At 27.9% G+C, this 22,676-nt stretch overlaps 6 protein-coding genes across 7 annotated transcripts in view; 2 read left to right on the top strand and 4 right to left on the bottom strand.

Annotated features, from left to right (window-relative positions):
* Nucleotides 1–2,747: 2,747 nt before the first annotated feature.
* Nucleotides 2,748–6,405, top strand: LOC111031946. 2 transcript variants are annotated; one of them, XM_022312089.1, is made up of 8 exons: nucleotides 2,748–2,922; nucleotides 3,009–3,095; nucleotides 3,175–3,266; nucleotides 3,335–3,460; nucleotides 3,787–3,877; nucleotides 3,969–4,041; nucleotides 5,807–6,017; nucleotides 6,093–6,405. In XM_022312089.1, the coding sequence occupies exons 2-8, from the start codon at nucleotides 3,043–3,045 to the stop codon at nucleotides 6,122–6,124; spliced, it is 678 nt and encodes a 225-aa protein (XP_022167781.1). In that variant the 5' UTR covers nucleotides 2,748–2,922; nucleotides 3,009–3,042; the 3' UTR covers nucleotides 6,125–6,405. The 2 variants fall into 2 exon arrangements, with proteins under 2 accessions (XP_022167781.1, XP_022167779.1); XM_022312087.1 differs by having other exon boundaries at nucleotides 2,748–2,946.
* Nucleotides 6,406–7,011: 606 nt separating this feature from the next.
* LOC111031947 (zinc finger BED domain-containing protein 5-like) lies at nucleotides 7,012–9,713 on the bottom strand. Its single transcript, XM_022312090.1, has one exon. The coding sequence runs from the start codon at nucleotides 9,553–9,555 to the stop codon at nucleotides 9,049–9,051; it is 507 nt and encodes a 168-aa protein (XP_022167782.1). The 5' UTR covers nucleotides 9,556–9,713; the 3' UTR covers nucleotides 7,012–9,048.
* An 875-nt stretch (nucleotides 9,714–10,588) lies between these two features.
* On the bottom strand, nucleotides 10,589–11,485 carry LOC111031932 (zinc finger BED domain-containing protein 5-like). Its single transcript, XM_022312058.1, has one exon. The coding sequence runs from the start codon at nucleotides 11,483–11,485 to the stop codon at nucleotides 10,589–10,591; it is 897 nt and encodes a 298-aa protein (XP_022167750.1).
* A 2,533-nt stretch (nucleotides 11,486–14,018) lies between these two features.
* On the bottom strand, nucleotides 14,019–15,131 carry LOC111031944 (SAP30-binding protein-like). Its single transcript, XM_022312084.1, has 2 exons — nucleotides 14,323–15,131; nucleotides 14,019–14,260 (listed from the first exon to the last, which is right to left on the bottom strand). Exons 1-2 carry the CDS (start codon nucleotides 14,905–14,907, stop codon nucleotides 14,087–14,089), a joined length of 759 nt encoding a protein of 252 aa, XP_022167776.1. The 5' UTR covers nucleotides 14,908–15,131; the 3' UTR covers nucleotides 14,019–14,086.
* LOC111031940 (multiple PDZ domain protein-like) overlaps nucleotides 14,818–22,676 on the bottom strand; it is a 75,011-nt gene continuing 67,152 nt past the window's right edge. The window contains exon 38 of the mRNA XM_022312080.1: nucleotides 14,818–14,929. Within this exon, the coding sequence (XP_022167772.1) occupies nucleotides 14,926–14,929 (4 nt within the window). The 3' untranslated portion in view covers nucleotides 14,818–14,925. The remainder of the gene's footprint in view (nucleotides 14,930–22,676) is intronic.
* LOC111031941 (probable ATP-dependent RNA helicase Dbp73D) lies at nucleotides 17,497–20,296 on the top strand. Its single transcript, XM_022312082.1, has 10 exons — nucleotides 17,497–17,732; nucleotides 17,811–17,961; nucleotides 18,033–18,163; nucleotides 18,251–18,434; nucleotides 18,512–18,697; nucleotides 18,778–18,957; nucleotides 19,019–19,343; nucleotides 19,418–19,583; nucleotides 19,647–19,781; nucleotides 20,171–20,296. Exons 1-10 carry the CDS (start codon nucleotides 17,664–17,666, stop codon nucleotides 20,228–20,230), a joined length of 1,587 nt encoding a protein of 528 aa, XP_022167774.1. The 5' UTR covers nucleotides 17,497–17,663; the 3' UTR covers nucleotides 20,231–20,296.

Here is a 22,676-nt window from a genome sequence, read left to right as displayed (position 1 = left end):
TCTGCACCAGTCTTAAGTTTTTTCATTGTTTGAATCTCTGATTAAAAATGGAAAATTTGCATGTACAGTTTATGAACTTTTTTTTATTGGATGAGGTTCATCTGAGAAGTTTTTTTTTATTGTTTTTTAGAGGATGGTCAAAAAGTTTTTTACCACTAACTTAATTCTGCCTTGCATTTACTATTAGTTGATTTATCCATAGTTGCATCAATATCTTCCAGAAAGCAAATAGATTTTATGACAGGTTGAGCAAGAACTACACTTATCAATGTATCATAATTTACATTTAAAATTAAACATTGTTATAACATATAATGTTGTGTTAAACAATAACTTGGAAGTTGTAATAAAATGTCGAATACAGACTGAACCACATCTAAGATTTAATGGCAACATAATATTATCTATACAACAAGAGAAACCTAAAATAAATGTAATCTCTTATGAAATAGTTTAATATTGTAGTATATCAAATATATTTCATTGTTTCTTAACTTAAGAAGATTCAAAGATTTGTATTAATAGATAATTCAGGAGGGAGCGAATGATACCTTTGCCCACCACAAGATTATGCCACTCAGGAGTGAGGACTCAGCCAGTGTCTGCAGCAGTGAATGATATAAATGTTTAAAACATAATAGTAAATCTGGAGTAGTGAACATTTTTCAGCAAATTGAATATATTTTGGTATTTGTTTAACATGTGACTTATCAAGACAATTATTTATATTATGTACAGCCATACAGGTACCGATCTATTAACAAGCAATATACATTTTTTAAGTAATATACAAAAATTGAATTGCCAAACATTTTTATACATAGAAGATAGTTAAGCGCAGGAGTAAAATAAAACAAAGAATTTTTATTAAATAAATCATGAGTGTCGCAAATTTAATATTCCTATAAAATCATATTTTAGATCCTGAGAGGAGCGATGAATGTATTGATTTTAGAATGATTTTTATTTTTTTTGTGTCTACTATCACTATTTGGCACAGCAAAAATTATTAGATTTTTTTCTACGGCATCTTCTCTGGTAGAAAAGTGAACCTAGTTGGTACTTTGGGTCTTAGCGGATTACAAGTTCCAATAATTTTCAAAAGCGGGAGGAAGAATAATTGAGATATTTACTCAAAAAGTTTTTAAAAATAATAATTTTGTTTTTTTAGTATAACGCAAAAAAAACAGTTAATAGATGACATTTTCACTGAATGTTTACAAGAAATTTCCATACACCACAACATTTTCGAAGTATTGCGATCCTTTTTGTGTTATTTTGGTATAGACATAAAAAAAATTCGAGCTGTTTAAGTTTTTTTATTATTATTGTTGACACAAAATATCAAGACATGAAAATGTAATACAAGGAGCATCATAAGTTGTTAGTGAAAACACAAAAAAAGTTGAACGTCAATCCTCAAACATTTTTTGTGACCGTTTTAATTTAAAATTTGACAACATTTGTAAAGTCACGAAAATGTATTATTTTGAGTTAGAAACTCATAGAAAATGTTCTTATTATATCTAAGATTTGAAAATTAAATACAAAATTCCCCTTAAGTTTTCCTACATTTAACAAAAAAAAAATTTACCAGAAAATCAAATTATTTTTAACGAGCATTTGAAGTTTGACATAAGCTATTCCAATGGCAAATTTCCGTACAACAATTTACTTACCTTATTATTCATAAAATAATAGCCTTAAATACTTGAAATTGTCATCAAATGTTTATTGTGTAATTTTCTTTGCATCATACAATTTGAAAAATAATTTGACTTGTTTTGAAATATGTTTATGGACATTTTTAATTTTCAATTTTTTAGTTTTTTTTCTTTAAATGTCAATAAAATGTAATTTGTTCGTTACAAAAGCTTGAAAAATTAATACTAGGCTCCTCGCACATTTCTCCAATATAAGTTTAAAAATGTTAAAAATACTAAGTCAAGATTTTTTTTATTGTCATTTGAAGTTCAAATGTTGACAACATTTCTCAAATTGAAAATTTACTAATTATTTTGTAGTTAAAACTCCATAAAACGATCAGATTTTATAGGTAAAAATTGAAAATTTAAAACAAGATCCTATACCATATTTAGTACATTTTGTAATCAAAAATCTAAAAAATATATTAACACAATTTTATTTAATAGTTATTTTAAGTTCAAATTTGAATGAAAATACATATCAAAACCAAGAATAACCGTTCTAGTTATTTTGTTGTAAATTAAAAATATTATTCGTCGGTACCTACATGAAACTTTTAGAGTACGTACTACGTACCTATAGGTTTATCATTATACTTTATACAGGCAACGGCATTTTTTCGATAAAAAGGAATTTAACCAACTGAAATACTAATAATGGCTGTAATAGTAAAATAATTTACTTCAATCACAATATTATATCATAAAGTAGATGAATCTTTTTTTCGTATACAATCATTGTATGTTTTATAAAATAATTAACATCCATTACAGTGACTCTGTAGACACCTAACGTACAGCTAATGGCTTATGGCTATAGACTTAACACTAACTAGTTTAAGGCCTACGTGCACAACGTACAGTGTACAGCAGATTCGATATCCTCTTTTTAGTTTTTTACATTGAGCGTAACGTCAAGCGCACAACAGCCAATCAGAAAATATCATGATAGGTAACTGGCAAACCTCTGCTTTATACCACGGTGGTCCGTGCCTCCATGGTTATCTACGAAAGTTGTTATCATTATCTTAATATTTTTAATTTGTTAAAAATGATATCGGGAATATGAATATGGCGGCTCGCGTATTGGCACATTTTACATCACAATATTGAATATATGAGAATTATACCTACGTCATAAATCATTATACGCATTCTATGTATGAAGTTCAGTAATTCTACCTTCTACACACGACTGACTATATCGATACTGGAAGCATAGAATAAAGATCGACTGGAAGTACGAGTGGTATCAATTAGAAATAAATACATTTTTGATTTTGATTCTTTAAATTGTCTTAGTCTTACGCCAACTTTGTTGACACCCATTACCAACATGAGTATTTTCAATTGGTTTTATAAAATATTTAACACTGATGTACAAACAAAGTAAGTCTTATTCGAAACTAAACATCCCAAAATATGCGTTTTTTCTCTTTTGCCTAATATTCAATTTTTTTTTTTTTAGTTTAGATCTGCCTTCAGAATTTCAATTACCAACTGAAGGAACTGAGAATATTAATGCCGAAATAAATAATTTAGAAATCGATGATTTCACTGGTAATTATTTTGAACATTACTACTTAATTATTACATATGATTAATGATCTAATGAAATCTATAAATAGATTCATTCAATAGAAGAAACCAATTTGAAAATGATAGAAATGTGTTTAATCTTGAAGATATTTTTAGATTGATGGAATTAGAATTTCAAAATTTCCAAAATAATATGATTTCCGATGTTTCTACAAGTAAGTATTTTATGGAGTTTATTCAAAACTTATGGTTATACAGGTAGGTAGGTACCTAATATAATATAACATAATCACAGTTAACATTTCAATAACATATAAAATAGCTCACATAAATTCCTTAATTGAGTTTTCATAATCAGCCCTTTAACCTTTATGCAATCTTAGTAAGTTGATTGTACAGTTCGCTTAATGACAAAATGAAAAAAAAAAATTCATTGATGATACCTAAAAAAATATTGGGGACATTTTGCTATAGTCCTTAATATTATTTCAAACAATAAGTATCTTTTATTCAGAATTACTGATGTTTATTTATATTTCAGTTCCGATCAACCAATCAACAAATAAAGAAGAATTAAAAAATGGTATACCAAAAAAAAATTTTATAGCACAAAGTACTTTTCTTAATCCTTGGTAAATAATCCTTAATTCTTATTAATTATTATTGTATTATTAATTTAAAATGTTTTGATTGAATACAAAATTGAATATTATGTTATATTAGCTCTGCTTCAAGACCTTTTGACAAACCTTCAATAAACATAATCAAGAAGTCAGGATCACAATATTTTGAAAAGGTTTGGCTTTTAGATTTAATTTACTCAAATTTTAAATGTATGCTTTAGTTAATTGGTTCCACTATTTATTCTTATTTTATATTAACCAATATATTTTATTTCTAACTATTTACATAATAATCACAGCAGGCCTTATGCTACTGTGCAATTGTACACAACATACACTGTTCTAATTTTAAAAGTACAGTTCTAAATAAATACTATGCTTTATCTCCATGAGCTAATAATATACCTGTTAGTATCAACACAAATCTCATCATAAGTATTAAGTTCATTACACAATAAAGGAACCAAGAAGTTGTAAATCATGAAACATTGTGTTCAAGAATTTTTAACAGTTATTTCCAACCTATCAGAATCTTCTATCAATTATAAAGCCATTTGTTCTTTTGTCACCACGTACAAGATATCCATAAATTTATTGGTGGAGACATTGTTATAGGCAAATATTTTCACTTCTGCAAAAGAAACAGGACATACAGTTCTAAAATTTCCTTAGCACATACTCTGAATTTTAAAAATGTGATTTCGTAAAACAAAAAAAAACAACAAAAATAAATTAATCAGAAGAAATTAGTATTTTTAAGTATTTTCGAACATTAATTATTCTTGAAACTTTGTTTAGTAGTTAATTAGTTAAAACTGTTATAAGCAGGGTTCGGGACTTATAGCCCTTCAAAATTCAATAATTAATGCTAAAATGTGCACTTTAAAACCCTAAAATATACATTTAATATATTTATTATTATTTATTATTTCATTAATGATTATTAATTACCATTAGTGTACTTAATATAAAAAATTTTTAAAAAAATCAACTGATTGTTAACTTGTTTCTTGAATGTTATTCGTCAACTATATAATGATGAAAAAAATTAAAAATTAAATTTGTCATTTAAATCAATAAATAAATAATTTTAAATTTACTGTGAATACCTTTAGTTTCAAATAACATTTAATAAGCTCAATATATTAAAATTATCGTATCGCTTGTATCAAACATATTATGTAATATGTAACGATACGGGCAATCAGGCCATCATAATATTTTCAAACCACAAAAATTATAAGGAGTTGTGAGTTGTATATAGCAAATAGTTACATGAGACTGCGAGTAAGCTGCATTAATATTTTCTTTTTTAAACGGGTGAAATTTGTAAAGTTGAAATTTAGAAAATTTTTCCAAAATATGCAAATTAAACACAATAACGTAAAAATAAGCAATTTCCTTCAAAATGTATGAAATATGCAAAAATATGCTCATTCAAATTTTAGATTTGGTATCACGGCATTGAGAAATGAATTTATTTCACACTCTGCTACATTTTACAATAAATAAAAAAATATGCAAATGCTATAAGTCCCAAACCTTAGTTATAAGTATTTTAAGTTTAGATGAGCAGAGCAGAGTATCTCACAAAATGTTTATCCATTACTCAGCTCTTCTAAACCTTAAATCATAATAATCATAGATTGGATATACTTAATGCAATATTAGTGTGTTTGATCTATGGTGAAAAAAATACAATTTTCATATATATAGACAAATGAGATTAACGAGATCAGATACTTTATAATACAGAAACAATACTAGCGAATATATGATATTAGTATATTGTATTTGTATATTTTTTCTCTTTTCCATAATTTTGTTATATAGATACATTTATATCGTAACTTGGTATGTTGTATGTATGAAATAATAATAAGAGTTCACTCTAAAAAAATCACTGCTTATAATAATTAAACAACGTTTAATTGGTAGCCTGGCTGGTCCTCGAGGTCGTCTTATGTATCTAAAAACTGGAATGGCAGAATAATTGAAAAAGAAACCCGCACTAATCAATTACAAGATGGAAATACTGAAACAGTAATTATCATGAAAGATGGAAATAAAAAATGTGTAGAAACAATAACAGAAAACTCAAAAACTGGGGAAAAAATTGAAAATCTACAATTATTCAACTTGGACAAAAGTAATTTTTTAATATAACTATGTCTAGCTTTACGTAACTACTTAATTTCACTTTTTTTTTGTTCTTAAAATATAGATGAATTGAATGAATTCAAAAATCAATTTTGAAATTCTAATAGTGTGAATAAATTTGTCCATATATTTATGGATAGACACAGAAATATGGTAATTTCTTAGTGTAAATACACAAAACAAAATTGTACTGTTGAACTAGTAAAAATATAATTATGTTATTAACATATAGTTATGTATTAAATGACTATAATTGTTAACAGTTAAAAATTACAATGTATGATGATTGTCAAAAATTAATTATTTGTTCATGTATTTCTTGTTGACCTTGCTAAAATACAAACATTTCGATTTCAAATAAATCTCTAACACAAGCCCTTTAATAAAATATTGTTTCCCTTTTTATTCCTAATAAATTCTACTCGTTGGATAAATAAAATCTCAATTTATTAAACAAATAAAATATAAATAATTTAATGAGGTAGTGCCCAAAAGGTAAATTAAATTGGTAACTTCTTTGTCAGGTAAGTTATCCTGGCACTCTTAAATCATCATTACGGCCTCTAAACAATTTAATTTCACAAAAAAACTGATTTGTATCCATTTGTAATTTTCACCCATGTCATTTGGACATATAATCAGATCTCCTGTCTGTGTGCTGTCTAACCTCTTTCAATTAATCAACATAACTACTTGTACCTCATATTGTTGTATTACCTCATATATGCAAGGTAAAAATTATGAAATTTACTCAATATATGCATTTAGAGGCATTACTGAGTTCTAGGTCCATGAGTATATCAGCTAAGTATAGATGAAATATAAAATACAAGATAGTATCTTAAATCGTGGTTCAAACTAAGAATTGGGATTTGTCCCCATTCCTCTGTTCCTAAATTTTGAATACTGCATTGCCGCTTAATCATAGCATTTCATATTTTATATTCACCTTATTTTTCAACATTTTTTCGAATTACATTTCATATAATGAGTCTCTTGAAAAAGTTATTTTTTAATATTAATATTTGATAACAATAATATCTACTTATTTCAGTAGGAAATATAGAAATTTTAATTATCAGTAATGTAAAAAAGACTAAAATAAATTAACTAGGCTTCACTCAATGCACGTTTAACTTAACCATCACTAAGCCCAAGTTCCCAACTATAATACCTACTAATCTGTGCTGAAACCAACGGGTCACATCATCATTTCCAGTCCTACACAAATGTTTTTAAATTCCAAAACGTATTATAAAACGTATCATCGTTTTATCTCTGGTAGTGATTTCAACTCTAAAAACCCTGTATGGTATAACCGTTCTAATAAATGGCAAACATTCAAGTACCCAAATGACAAGGTAAAACTTAACAAATTAATTGAATAATGAAATAAAAAAGGCTATCCAACTCGACAGAAATCAATCCTACAATAATTATGTAGAATCACTAACCACAAAAAACTCATCTCTTTGGAAAGCGACCAAATCTCTACTCCGCCTAAATCAACCTACCCCCCCCCCCTTTAAGAAATTAAGACAACTCATGGGTTATTACCGACACTGACAAAGCAAATATTTTAGCACAACACCTGGGAAACTCTTTTTCTCCCCGTGACATCCAACCCAGCCATTCCCAACTAAAAATTGTTGAAGAGTACCTTGAAGCTCCTCTACCAATGAGTACTACTTTGTTTTGAACTACAATCAATTTCATTAATACATACATTTTGAATTCTATTTTTCTTTCGATCGGTTGTTATTTCTGGGAGCCAACGTAATTTAAATGTAGGGTGAAAACATGTAGCTAAGATAGCATGATTAGCTTCAAGTGTTAAATTAAAAAAGAATCAAATCTATTAGACAAACGAGGATAATATTAATGGACAAATATAAAGGACACCAAAGTTGCTTTAATCAGTTTAATCTAATATATTATTATCTAACATATTATTACTTATTGGGCAATTAGGAAAATTGTTATATTAATGAAATTTGAAACATATTTTTTGAATGTATGTAGTATCTTAATCATAAAAAAGATACTAGATACAAGTCAATAAAATATTTAAATACCCGATACAAGATACATTCAAATGATGTATCTCGATACAAGATACAAGATACAATTGTATCTAAGATACGTATCTTAAATACTAGTAGCTAAGATACTGCCCAGCCTTGAATATAATAATGATACGTACCTTCGTATATTGTTGTAGGTACGAGGTAATTAAGTGGCATACCCAGGGACAGGGAGGCAGCAACAGCCCCAGCTATTTCAGAAAAATTTCAAAATCCTTTCATTGTTCTGTGAAAGTATTAGGTAATTACATGAGACGCAACTCTTGTATGAAAAATTATAATTTGTAAGAAGGTTGCTGCTGGTAAGTATACAACGGTATACATCACAGCGGTTCTTTTTTATATCCAAGCTATGCGGAACAAATTTTCAAACAGTTCGCTTATGAGTAGTAAACGTCAGATCTATGATATGTAAAAAAAATGTATTGGTACCCAAGTTATTATTTGTAACTACCTATTTCAAGTTTAGGAGCTACAAGTACAACTAACCTAAATAAAAACTAAATAATTGTGAAAAAAAATGTTTTCCTCAAAAAATAAAATTAAATGCTTATTTAGTTGTTTTTTATGTAAAATTGTTTTATTTTTATTATTAGGTATGATTTATATACCTATACTTTAATGGGAATGTTGGTGGATCTCGATATCGCCATCCATTTTAGTATCCTATTCAGTCTCGAATCATTCTAGTGATAACCGTACGCATGTTTATTCACTTAATGCAGCGGTTCCCAACCTTTTTAGTCGGCGGTGCCCTTTTGTTGTTCCAAATTTAGTTAGGTGCCCCTCTGTGAATATTATGAAAAACATGATAAAAATGAACACTTGTTCACCGATTGTTGACCGATTTAAATAATTTTATTGTACATATTAAAAACAAATTACAATATTATGGTTGAAAATAAAGAAAAAAAATACTGCTTTAAAAGTTAAAAATTAATGAGAGTTTTGTGTCTGCTTATTTTTTGAAAGTTTGGCAATATCTGGTTCAATTTTTGACAGTTGGATACGAAGGTCAGGTTCTACATTAAGACGGTTCCGGTATTTGGTTTTAGTAGCCGCATAGGCTGAAAATCCTGTCTCACATAAATATGTGGTTGCAAAAGGTAAGAGTATTGTTATTGCTTTTTGACTCAAATTATCAAAACTTGTATTTTTCAAATTTAGCCAAAATTCAACATAAGAATTGCTACTGAAGGTGGATTGAAATATTGAATCTGAAGTAATATCGATCAAACTCTCATATTCGATTGAAGACAATCTTGAGGGTTTTCCACAGACTGAAAAGGGATTAACTACCCATTCACGGTCTTTTAAAAACACCTCTCGATCTGTAGGAAAATATTTATTAAATGAATTTTTCAGTTGTTTGAGATGTTCAGAAATCTCGTTAATAATGCTAACGGGAGCTTGCAATTCGTTTTCCTCCAAAAAGGACTGCATTATTAGAAAACACTCCAGCTCTCTTTTAAATATGCACTCTGACCAATAATCAGTGTTGGGTAAGTTACTTTTAAAAAGTAATTACGTTACGTTACTCGTTACTTAGAGATAAATGTAATAAAGTTACTTTACTCGTTACTCAAATAAAATTGTAATAAAATTACATTACTTTCTCGTTACAAATTTTTTTTTTTAAATTTCTTAGCAATTATAATTTTACCAAACAATAACATAACTAAATATATTACCTTTAGAAAAAAGGTATGGCTTAAAAATGTACAGTTAATGCATAAGTACATAACAAAATTAATTACTCATAACTATTAAAAAATTGTAATAATTAATTGTACGTATATAAGTAAGTATAATGTATAATAATATGTCATAGACTCACCACATAAACCAACCTATTAAATAAATAAAAAAATATATAACTTAATCAAAACCTTTATTTTACAATAACCTATTTGTTTTTTAAATTAACTTTACACAATAGAGTATCTTCGAAGTTCTTATCGCTCATACGCGATCTTTTATGATAAATAGCACCACGTATTAATAGAACTAAATTAAATTATATCTTTTAAATTATAAAAATAAACCAGTCCAATAATAGTGTTTGGGTATATACGTATTACGTAAGTCGTATAGCCCATGCTATAGATATTCATGGAAACGTGTATATGTACATATTATTTAGAGGAATCAAATTAAATAATAAATTTAATCTATTCTCGTGATTTAAGGTACATAAGACCTGTCAAAACTATGGTGGCCATAGTTCAAATGAAATATATATATATATAATATTAGATTGGTATTCTTAACCCTCACATTATAGACATATTTTTAAAAGATTTTTTTTCAATTTCCAATAGCTACTAAATAATTCAAAACTGTAATGCGTTATACTATAAAAATTACTTATCAAAAGTAATTTCTACTTCATTTCCGTTACTTGAAAATAATAGTAATGAAATTACGTAACGCATTACAAACAAAGTAACGTCGTTACAGTAACGCGTTACTCTCGTTACGTTACTACCCAACACTGCCAATAATCAATTTTTCTTTTCAATGCACATACTCTGGAGCTCGCATCAAAAATTGTCAAAGTTCTTCCTTGTAAAGAAAGACTCAACTCGTTCATTTTGTTAAAAATGTCTGCCAAGTACGATAGCTGACAAAGCCAAGTCACGTCATTCATAGTTTCAGCTAATGTAACGTTGTGGTCCATTAGAAATGAAGAAACTTCAGCCCTTAATTCCATTAACCGTGTTAATACTTTACCTCGAGATAACCACCTGATTTCTGTATGGAAAAGTAACGTATTATGAATACTTCCCAAGTCGTCACACAAGATTTTAAAAAGTCTAGATTTCAGATGACGTGACTTGATGAAGTTGACTATTTTTATGGCTTCATCCAATACGTTTTTTAGACAAAGAGGAATATTTTTCATTGCTAGAGCATGTCTATGAAGTATGCAATGACTACTAGTAGTTTCATTTGATTTCTCCTTTATTTTAGCTATTGCTCCAGCTGTTGCACCTGTCATTTCCCTAGCACCATCAGTACACACATCGATACAGTTTGTCCATGGAATCTGATTTTCTGTTAAGAAATCATCCAATAAACCGAATATTTGAACCCCTGTCGTATTAGATAGAAGTGGTTTACAAAATAAAAGATCTTCTTCAAAAGAGTTCATGTTTACGTAACGAACGAACACCAATAGTACAGCAAGACCAGCAATATCGGTTGATTTGTCTATTTGTAGTGCGAATTTTGTGTATTTAATACGAGAGACAAGTGTTTCTGATACGTTGCTAGCTCCGTTTTCGTTGGTTATGCTTTCTTCTATATTAGAACAAGATGACTCCGTAGCAGGCGTCTTATTAATAGACCCACTTTTCAACCAACTTTCCATGTTTAAAACAAAAACAAACGTGTGTACAGAAAAAAATAGTTAACGAAAATACGTGTTAACGCGTAAAATGTCGATCACAGACTGAAAGTAAATGCTCAACTGGTTTGGTATAATAATAATTCCGAAAATATACGAGTGATACAATTAAATTTAATGAACGTCGAAATTCGAAGAAGTCGTGCGTGTAGGTATATTATATAATGTTATCTGAATTTATTCAGCCTATGCCATTTATTTTAATCTTAATCGATACCGATTAGAAACACTGTATTAAATATATCGAGTGTACTAAGTAATTTCTTACGTAAAACAATTTTTTTTTAACTACAATAAATTGTAAATATTTTTTTTCACTCTCAAGCCGCGGTGCCCCTGAAATAAGCTGGCGGTGCACAGGTTGGGAACCGCTAACTTAATGCATACCTGATGTTAAGTGTTAAAATAAAATTTTTCTGGACAAAAAAATTATTTATAATTATGTCTATTATCTAATTATAAATAATTTATTTCGCGAAAATTACATTGCGTACTACCTGTGACCTGTTAAGGACCGCTGGCATACCTAACTTGTGAGTTGTGACGGATTCTAGTTGAGCTTCCCCTGTGTACAAAAAATTATCCTCCCATCACTGACGCAAATTCCTAACTTTACCACTGCAAGGCATAATTATAATATGACAGTATGATACCTACCATTTACCAACGAGAACGTGACTCTTACAATTTTTATTTTGTCTATATCTGTCATGTGATACATGTATATTAATATATTATTATAGCCTATAGGTAGTTATTATAAGTAGGTGCGTATTTTACATGCACATATCGAAGGATTTCATTATTAGCGATATAATAGGGTATAAAATAGATGGCAAAATTTGCTATACATAAATCAAATCTGTAGCTAATCAACAAATCGAGTCTGTTTAGATCATTCAGTAAAAACATCAACTTCTTGACCCTTATTATTATTATACCTGTTATAGGCTGGTATTATTGCACTAATGCACTATGATGCAGTATTATTGGTTAATGCTTTAATGGTTATTAAAAATACCTTTTAACTACAATTTCCAACTTTCCTACAATGTTCACTAAAGAGTATATACCCTTTTTGATAGGGTATTAGGTATCTAAAGAGTTGTGTACAATTATAATGTCATAATTATGATGGATATATTTCATTCTAATAGCAGTTTCTTTGCTGGGAATTTAATGTCCTAAAAAGCCTAAACAAATTTTAAATAAAAAAAGCCATACAGGACTGCACGATTTCAAGTCTTCTATGTGTTTTAATTTAAAAAAAAAGAATTACTTCTCTACCGATACTCGCGTTCGAAAAATTTCGATTAATATTCGGTTTAATTAACAGGCTTGTTGGGAAGTTATTAAATTACTTTTTAAAATTAAAATAGAAAAATAAAATTCCGGATTTAGATATTAAATTTCTAAAAATGACTTAAAAATTGAAAACTGTCATTAAATACAAAATAAAAAAAGGTCTTATTCTGCTTCAAAAATACATGAAACTTAAAACATTTACTATGGGTAAGACGAGTATCGTAAAAAAGAATCACACAACTAGCATTGAAAACAATGCAAAGTGTATCAAAATTTCAACCCTAATTATAAACTTATAAAATAGTTATAAATGTGCAACATAAACTAAACTTACTATTATCTACTTGTTTAACCAGTAATTACAATTATAAGTTTACTCGTTTGATTTTTCTTAACTCACAGTCACAGACTTTTATAGCTACTAAGTATCTATACCTTTTTTTATATAATCCCATGGCCTAACTGTGTAGAATGTAAATATAATTGTATTCTAATAGAGTATACTCTGTATACTAATATAATAGAAGTCTGTGTTTAAACTCTTAATTAATTATTTCTTGAATCATAATATAGTAAATAATTATTATATTATTATAATGTTTAACTCACTTTATTCATTTTGTGTTGTTGTAAGTATAATAACATTTTTGTTTACTGACAGTTTTCAATTCAGCTATGAGAAAAATTTTACAATTTGTTTAGTATGCCTTTATCTACATATGTATTAATTTTAAAATATTATAAAATCAATAACATTAGTATATTACCTATAATATTATTATTAAGCTTTGTTGTTGTTGTTGCCATTGCTATATTAAGTGTATTTAATTATTTTATGCTTGAAATAATTGAAGTACCATATTTTTAATGTTAACCTTTTAATTATTTTTGTCTTTTCTTCAAAAATAAAATAATATGATAAATTATATATAATGTACAATTTTATCGATAATAATATTAAATATTTTGAGGTTTTGCTTTTAATGATAAAAATGTAATTTAATATTGTGTAAAAGGACATGCATAATATAAGTAGAAATGTACAGTATTAACTATTCGATATAAACTATCTATTTGAACCACAAATTCAGATGTTTTTTTTTTATTGTGTTATATATTTATACTACAAAAGCTGAATTTAATTATATTGATAAATGGTTTGCATTTTGTGTCTTTTATTCAAAAATTAAAATAATTTTCAGATTATAGTTTATTTACAATGTTACATATTATTACATTTCAGATAGGTACTTGAATTGATTAATGAATATCCAATTTTTGTTTTTTTGGTAAAGAACCAAAAGCTGAAATAATCGTTCCCTTTGTACCTGTTACAGATGTTGTAAGATCCCATTTACTTTTCTTATCATCTTGTTTATGGGAACTTGAAACATTGATTGATGAAGTCTTTTTTGTACCAGACACAACTTCAACCTTTAATTGAAATCAGTAACATATTAAAAATTATCTTAATTTAACCAACACACAGAACTTACTTTAGTTTTTTCCTTTCTTTCTTTCTGTCTCTTTTCCATATCTTCTTTTTGCAAGCTGCCTAATTCTTCATAGTAAGATTCTTTACCCCATCTTAAGGGGTCATATAAATGAGGTGGATAATTTGTGCCCAATTCATTAATATTACAAAACTGTAAAAGTTTTTCGTATATGCTAGGGTTTCGAAAGTCTTTCCTTTTTTGGATCAAAAAATTCATGTCCATACCATCTTTTTCCATTTTTTCATGCAATCTAGTTATCTTTTCTTGTAGTTCTTTAGAGCATCTACCATGAGGTTCGGGTGGTAAAATATCTTCTTCGTCTACATCCGAACTTCGGTCCATATCTTCATCTGACATCACAATATCGTGATCCTCAAAATATGATACAAGATGAGTTTTTTTGTCATCGTCCGGATTAGTTACAGCTGGAGCTGAATTCGGTATTTGTAGTTGAGGACTAGGTACATGTTCTTGTAAAGGTTCATTTGAAATGGACACTTCTTCAATATGTCTACGTTGACTGGGAGTAGTACCTTCATCTTCAGAGTCTGTATAATTAGCAGTTAATGATGCAAGAGCCGACATTCTTTTATTAATTGAATTCTAACTATAAACAAAATATTACAAAATTAAAATTGCATTGTTGTAATACTAAATAACTTAGTATTAAGCTGGTCAAATTGTTCAATAAAAACTGATCAGATGGTAGAGGTGAATGTCCTAGGAAGGAGGATCAACCACCCGAATGGTATTTTATTCAATATCATTAGTTAAATTACAAAGCCTAATATTTACATATTTAGCATTTTTCAGGTGTGCTAAAATAAATTATTCAGATACGATACATTCTACAGTACATGTAATCACATACACAAAAAATATACATCGGTTCAATTCATGAACTAAAAGACAAGACATTGACATATCTATCTAGTAGATACCTCATAAAAGTAGTTAGAACTTTGTTTTGTGTATTAGCTAATTAAAATTATTGTAATAAATGTATTAGTGTATTATACACACTGTTAATATTGTAGAGTAAAGAGTTACTTCAATATTTAAAATAATTTCCCTTATTTATCAAACAGTATCGAAATATGTAAAAGTAAAAAACAGTAATGAAATATGTTTATAAGAACTATATTATTATTTAAAAATGTTTATTTGTAGTCAAATTCTGAAATTTCAAACAATATTGTTATTTACACATTTGTGTAACAAACAGTAGCATTTAATCTAAAAGTTATCACTTATCAGTGACATATATAGCACTTAAAGATTAAATATAATAACAACTGCAGTATATTATATGCTATAAGTTATAACTTGGGATGGCAACGATATATGGATATATCGAAAATATCGATACATGATAAAGGGCATATAATGCAAACTCGATTAAAAAATGTATGAGAACAATTTATGAGGGGAGAATATTGAGCGTTGATATCTTTTTGATAAATATAGGGCATAATATAAGAATGAAATCTGATTAAATTTGTAATAAATGTATTTTCTTAAATACAATTGTATCTTGTATCTTGTATCTCGATACAATTATATGAGGTATCGAGTATCTTGTATCGCAATACATTTTTAGACAATGTATCGAGTATTCCACAAAATAATTTTGTCAAAAAATACTCGATACTAATGCGATATTTTAAAAAATTAATTTTTTAGGATCATTTTTACTCGCCTATCTACCAACCGCGACTGTTGACTATGTTTTAGTATAATACTATAATATGTGTAAAATAATATGAGCGATGAATTTAAATTTATAAACACATAATTTAATTGTAGTACAACTTGTACGAAATTATTGTTCAACCTATTAGCCATACTAAGTTATATCTGTGTACCGTGATGTACCACACATACACGTTGAATGGGACTTTAAGTCTTTACCGTACGTTTTTTGTCGTGTCATATACTATTCGATATGATATCTGTAATTTATTTTTATTATTATTTATTCATGTAATTTAACAGTTGACTTATTATGGTATATTTACACTTAATTAATACTTGAAATTTTAATGTTAAATGCATTTAAAGTTTTTTGTCGCGTCATGTATACTATTCAGTATTCAATATGATGATATCTATAATTTATTTTTATTTCTATTTATTTATTTAATTTAACGATTGACTTATTATAATATATTTATACTTAACCAATATTTGGAAATTTAAAGTTAAATGCATTTGTCTATATTCACAACCTACCTTATTGTGTATATACCTACATAAAATTTAAAAAAATCCTATGCGTCGTAGGCAATGACTAATTTTTTCAAATGTATCGAGGAGTATCGAGTATCTAAACATTTAAAATGTAAGTATCGAGTATCTAGTATCTCGATACTCCAAATCCAAGTATTTAGTATCTACTACCTAGTATCTCGCGATACTGATTTTTGAGTATCTTGCCCATCCCTGCGGCTATATACCTGTAACATGTAATTATTAAATGTTGTAATAAATGTAATAATTACGTACCTATGTACAATCATGTTTTTTCGTATGATTTTATTAACGGGGACTTTTTTTCCGTTTACCATTCATTTATATACCTACAATTATTATTACTATTATTATTATTATTTATAAGCACCGGTATTGTGACATAATTTTTTTTACAAAATAGCAATTTTTAACATAATATAGATACAATATTAATTTTATTTCTAATACCTATATAATTAATAAAATAATTCTTATAAGTTATTTATGTATTTAGTCAATCGCCAATATAATGCTACTTGGTTTTTTTTTCAAATTACCCCTGTGGGTGGATCCAAAATATACCATGGATAACATGAATCGTTTAAACTTTAGAAAATAATTTCTTCAAACATCGTTTTCTGGATTATGTAGATTAGATAACTAATGAAGGATTTAATACTTCAATTCAAATACAAGTTTTGGAGAGGCTAAGCACCTTCAAGTCATCCCTCAATTAAGTAAGTATATAATATTATCTAAAACCGTGGTTATTATTTCGTAGTTGTGTATTTTCGGAACAACTGATATTAGTAACAATATTTTCGAAGTAATATCGTTATCGGAATGATGATTGTTCGTGGTACCATAATTTTCAACAGTCATATTCGGTGCAACTGATATTCGTAGTAGTTTATTCGGAATAGTAATATAATCGAAGTAATCACTTTTCGTGGCAATGGTGTTATCTCATCCTTAACAGCCGTCAACCATATAATAACAAAAAGGCACGTGTGTGAGTTGTTCACTTCACTTGTTCGTTACTCGATGGTGTGGACACTGAAATTATATTCGGCAAATGACTACATAAATAACTATAATAATATTACACTATGGACTCCACGATACCATCATCAGACTTCACGTTGGTAGACACGCATGGGTTCAAGAAAAATAAAAAGGTATCAGATTCACAATTCCTGTTTATTAAATATTGACGACTTATATCAGATTACTATTAATTTTTTTTAATTGTATAGGTAAAACGAGTTCTACCAGACTGGCTCGCCAAACCCACAGTCGTATCGGTCGATTTAAAACACCTGGAGGTGCCTATTGACGGCATTCCAGAGTTGGACCCGGCTCTAGTTCAAAAACTAAAAAATAAAGGATGTACACATTTTTTCCCGGGTAATTTAAACCATTTTCAAACAAAAAATTATACTTTGTCACATTTTGATCACAGTACACGTTTATTGCAGTTCAAAATCAACTAGTACCGTGGATAATTAAGACACAAAAACATTGGGACTTCAGGTGGCTCAGAGACGTATGTATTTCAGCACCAACTGGCAGTGGCAAAACTCTCTCCTATGTTCTTCCAATAATACAGGTTGGACGTGCTCATTAAAACCAACATTAATTCAGCTTGGATTTATGTTTTCAATGCTTAAATATTATTTTAATATTTTTATTTTAGACGTTAAAGACATTCTCTAGACATCAACTACGCGCTCTCATTGTATTGCCAACCAAAGACTTGGCTGCACAAGTGTTCAAAGTGTTTTTGTATTACATTAAAAATGCATTTGATTTGAGAGTGCTTCTTTTGGAATCTAAAAACACAACTCTTGAAAAAGAAAAAGAAAGGATCTTGAAATATGGTATACAGATTTTAAATTACAGAAAACCATAAAATTTACAATTTTAAAATATTATTATACCAATTTAATAATTATAGATAGCAGCCTTGGATGGATAGACCTTGTTGATATCATAGTGACCACTCCCGGACGGTTAGTTGATCATTTATATTACACCGAAGGATTTTCTCTAAAAAACCTTAGATTTCTTGTTCTGGATGAGGCTGACAGTTTTACCAATATTTTGCAAAATGAGTGGCTACATAAAGTTAATGATAGCTTAGGTAATTTACATAAATATTTTTTTTACTTTTTACTAAAGTAAATTACACATATAATTAGACTGAAACATTATTTTGTTTAGGATATAGTGGACCTACAATATGTACTTTAAATACATTAAACGAGTCGCCACAAAGAACACAGAGATTACTATTTTCAGCAACACTTACTCAAGATCCTGAAAAATTAAAGTTTCTTAAACTTTTTGAACCTAAATTATTTACTTCAATTATAAAAAGAAAAAATTCACAATTGCCCACAGGTAATCATAACTTAATCATTATGATGAAACTTAACACTTAATTAATTGACAATTATATTAGATTCAACTGGCACTGACGAACCTGTCCGAGGGGACTTTGTGGGAAAATACACAACACCCAAAGAACTCAAAGAATACATGGTGTTGTGTCCAGAAGAAAATAAACCTCTAACACTGTATCATTTGATAAGAAGTAAAGGCCTAAAAAGGGTAATTTGTTTCGTCAAATCAAAAATAGAAGTACATCGTTTAACTAGGCTTTTATGCAAACTCAGCGAATTTGATACAAACAATTCTCCATTAAGAGTTAATGAAATTTCTTCTGATGTATCTCAAAAAAATCATTCGGGTTATATTAAACAGTTTTCAGATGGTAAAATTGACGTGTAAGTTGTCGTATATATTATATATATATTTTTTTATTGTTATTATTAATTATTGTTTTGGTTTATTTGTACAGATTAATTTGCACAGATTCATTAGCTCGAGGCATAGATATTGAACGGATATCTTGTGTCATTTTATACAATGTACCAAAATATCCAAAAAACTATATACATAGAATTGGTAGAACAGCGCGTGCTGGTCATAAAGGGAAAGCTATTACATTTGTCACTCCAGAACATGTAATATCATTATCATAATATTGTATTTGTTTTTTTATTATTTAAAATTGATTTTTTTTACAGAAAGAACTATTTGAAAATGTTTTGAACTCTGCGGGTAAAACTAGTTTGAAAAATATGAAAGTCGACATTTCTGACTTGGAACAATATGAACAAATGTATATAGATGCATTAAAAGCTGTAAAAACTGAATCAACTGTAAGTATAATTTTAAACTTGCATCTATACTCTACTCCATTTAAATTTACCCACTTGACCGAAGAAAACCGCTCGGTGCCCAAATCTCTTCTCCTAAAATTACTGATTACGAGCTCTAGTTTTGAATGTCGATAAACGACAGACTATACATAATAAATACAATAGTATCCCAACTTGTTCTTCCTACTCAGCGTGTGCAAAAATAAAAGGTCAAGTGGTCCATATGAACATTTTCAAACGTAGTTGATGGAACAGGGATATAAAAAGATTGAAAACCTCTAGTTCTAGAGGCTCAGTCTGTATGCACAAAAGTGCTTAAACATAAATGGAGTAGAGTATAATTATTTCATATTCTATTTAATTATAATAATTTGTAATTTGTAAACTAGCAAAAACCAAAAACTGTCAGCAAAAGAAGATTGAGGAAGAACAAACAACTCAAAAAGTAATATCATGGTTTTCTCTTTACTTTATACAAATAGTATTTATGAATAAAATGTTTTACCAAAGTTTTATTCTTGTATTTTATCTTTCCTTTTTTTTTCATTAGTCGAATAAGTACAAATAATCAAGGAATAGTAATTTACAAGTGAAATTTTACTAATTATAATATATCAACTGCAATATTTTCTGATAAATGTTAGTTGATGGACAAACTGTTAATTACACACTACTGTGGTTAAGTAGAATATGCATCTTTTGCAACTTTAGTGCAAACGAAATGATGATTTCTGTACATTTTCTAAAAAGTATCATTTTTAAATAAATTAGGTTCAAAGTGATTCCTATTCAGTAATCTACCTCAATATTTCAATTCCAAATTTACAAGTTCATTTTCTTAATGAATGGCTTGATTGCCGACCTAATTTAGGTACTATACAACCAACCACTACTTGAATTTCAATAATTAATATTTTTAAATGTTTACATAATAGACTTCGGCCTATGCAACTATACTGTATTTTTAATTACAATTGTTATGAATGTCGCCAACACTTTTATAGTTTATCAGCTGTTATATATAATTTTAATAATCATCAAATAAGTAAAATTTAGAACACTGAATGCATTGATTATAATAGTTGTAAACATACATAAATGTTTATAAATTATTAATGTATAATATTCTTTATGTTCAAAAGTAATAAATTGTTTATCATAGACATAATTAGATGGGGGCAATAGTGTCCTTTGAGTCAAAAGTATAACAATTTTTAGTATTACCACTGACTGCCCCCCTCCCAAGAATTTATCCCAGATTACACCTATGATGTTAATGCAATTTAATATTTTATAGTGTTAAAAACTAGTTACAAATTATAATTATTTTCCTGAATGAGCTTTACCATGCTTGACTCAGTGACTCATATTTTTATTTCATATGTTCATTCCATTTTTAATTCTTATTATCAATCTGGATAATACCATATGCCATAAACTCATAATACATTCAATTTGTATGATGTCTATGAGATTCATTATTGTATCCTAGATATGAGTAGTATGACTAGTCATAATCTATAACTATAGTCACCAATTTCTATAGAATAGAAATGACATTTGGACATTGAATAAGGTTCTTAAAAAAAAAAACACACACACACACTCAAATAGAATATACTTAAATGTTTAATTATTTACTTATTCAGACAGAAATTTTATTAGATATTCAACGTTATACAATTTAAAGAAATAAACTAATATCTTTAGATAAAATGTCCAAAAAAATGTATCGATAACAAATTTGAATATAAGCCATTCAGCTACAACAAAATGAATGCAAAGTTAGTTTTATATCTAATTTCATAACAAATTGAATGTAATATAATAATAATAATAATTGGCACACTGATTTTGAGTTGATTTTAATAAAAATGTTTAAAGTGCCTTTATATAATATATAATATTATTATTCTACAAAGTTTATGCAAGAAACGCGTGACCCTGTCAGAAGGTGCACCTAAATTAGGTTGAGACCAAATAAATTAGTAAAAATGTTTTTTAACATTTTTAAACGATTAATTTATGTTCAGTCTTAATTCTATTATCACAAAAGACAAATAATGTTTTATATATAATATACTAAACGAAGTTAATAACAAGTTTCGTATAAAATTTAACAATTTACAACATGTTCAATAATGTAATGTAATGTTTTGTATTGTGCAAGTGTAAAGCCTACATATACAATATACTGCATAATATTATGATTATTATAATTATAATTATTATATTTTGTAGGTATTTGACTATTAACACAGTCAAAAAAAATCTAGCTGACTATATAAATATATAAAATATAAACAGTGCTTGATTTAGGGGGAATGGAGTCCCTCATTAAAAAAAAAAAAAAATATTTATGCGTACCCCTTTTAATTATAACCTAACCAATAACACATTTAAATATTCAGATATGCACATTTTTTTTACACTTTACCATCCCCCTTCTAATTATTTTACAATTCGAGCACTGTACATATATATTATTATAGGTGCGTAGATTTAGATATTATACAATATGACAAAAACAAAACGAATACCAGACGAATGTAGTAGGTAGGTATAGGCACAATAGTACAATACGTTTGAAAACTCCTACGCAAAAAAACTGAGTCCGACGATTTCTTATAATAATAATTATTAATTATGTATATTAAAATTTAAAATCGTCTACGAGAGCATGGTTAATATTTCGCGTTTGGTCTCCGACGAAGAGGTCCGAAAAACCGCGAAGTTACCACGTATTTTCAAAATTCCGAGGGGGAAAACTACTTTGACGTAGTTTTTTTTTTTAACGTTTAATCTTTCGAAATTTTACATTGTGGGTAACCACCGACAACAATCATAATGTCATTAATACTAACAATATTACGTTAAAGTGTATGTCTTTCGATA

This window comes from Myzus persicae, unplaced genomic scaffold, assembly GCF_001856785.1.
Source record: "Myzus persicae strain clone G006 unplaced genomic scaffold, MPER_G0061.0, whole genome shotgun sequence".
NCBI classification, from domain to species: Eukaryota; Metazoa; Arthropoda; class Insecta; order Hemiptera; family Aphididae; genus Myzus; species Myzus persicae.
The sequence above is the reverse complement of the archived record's forward strand: the minus strand, read 5'-3'. Positions and strand labels throughout refer to the sequence as shown.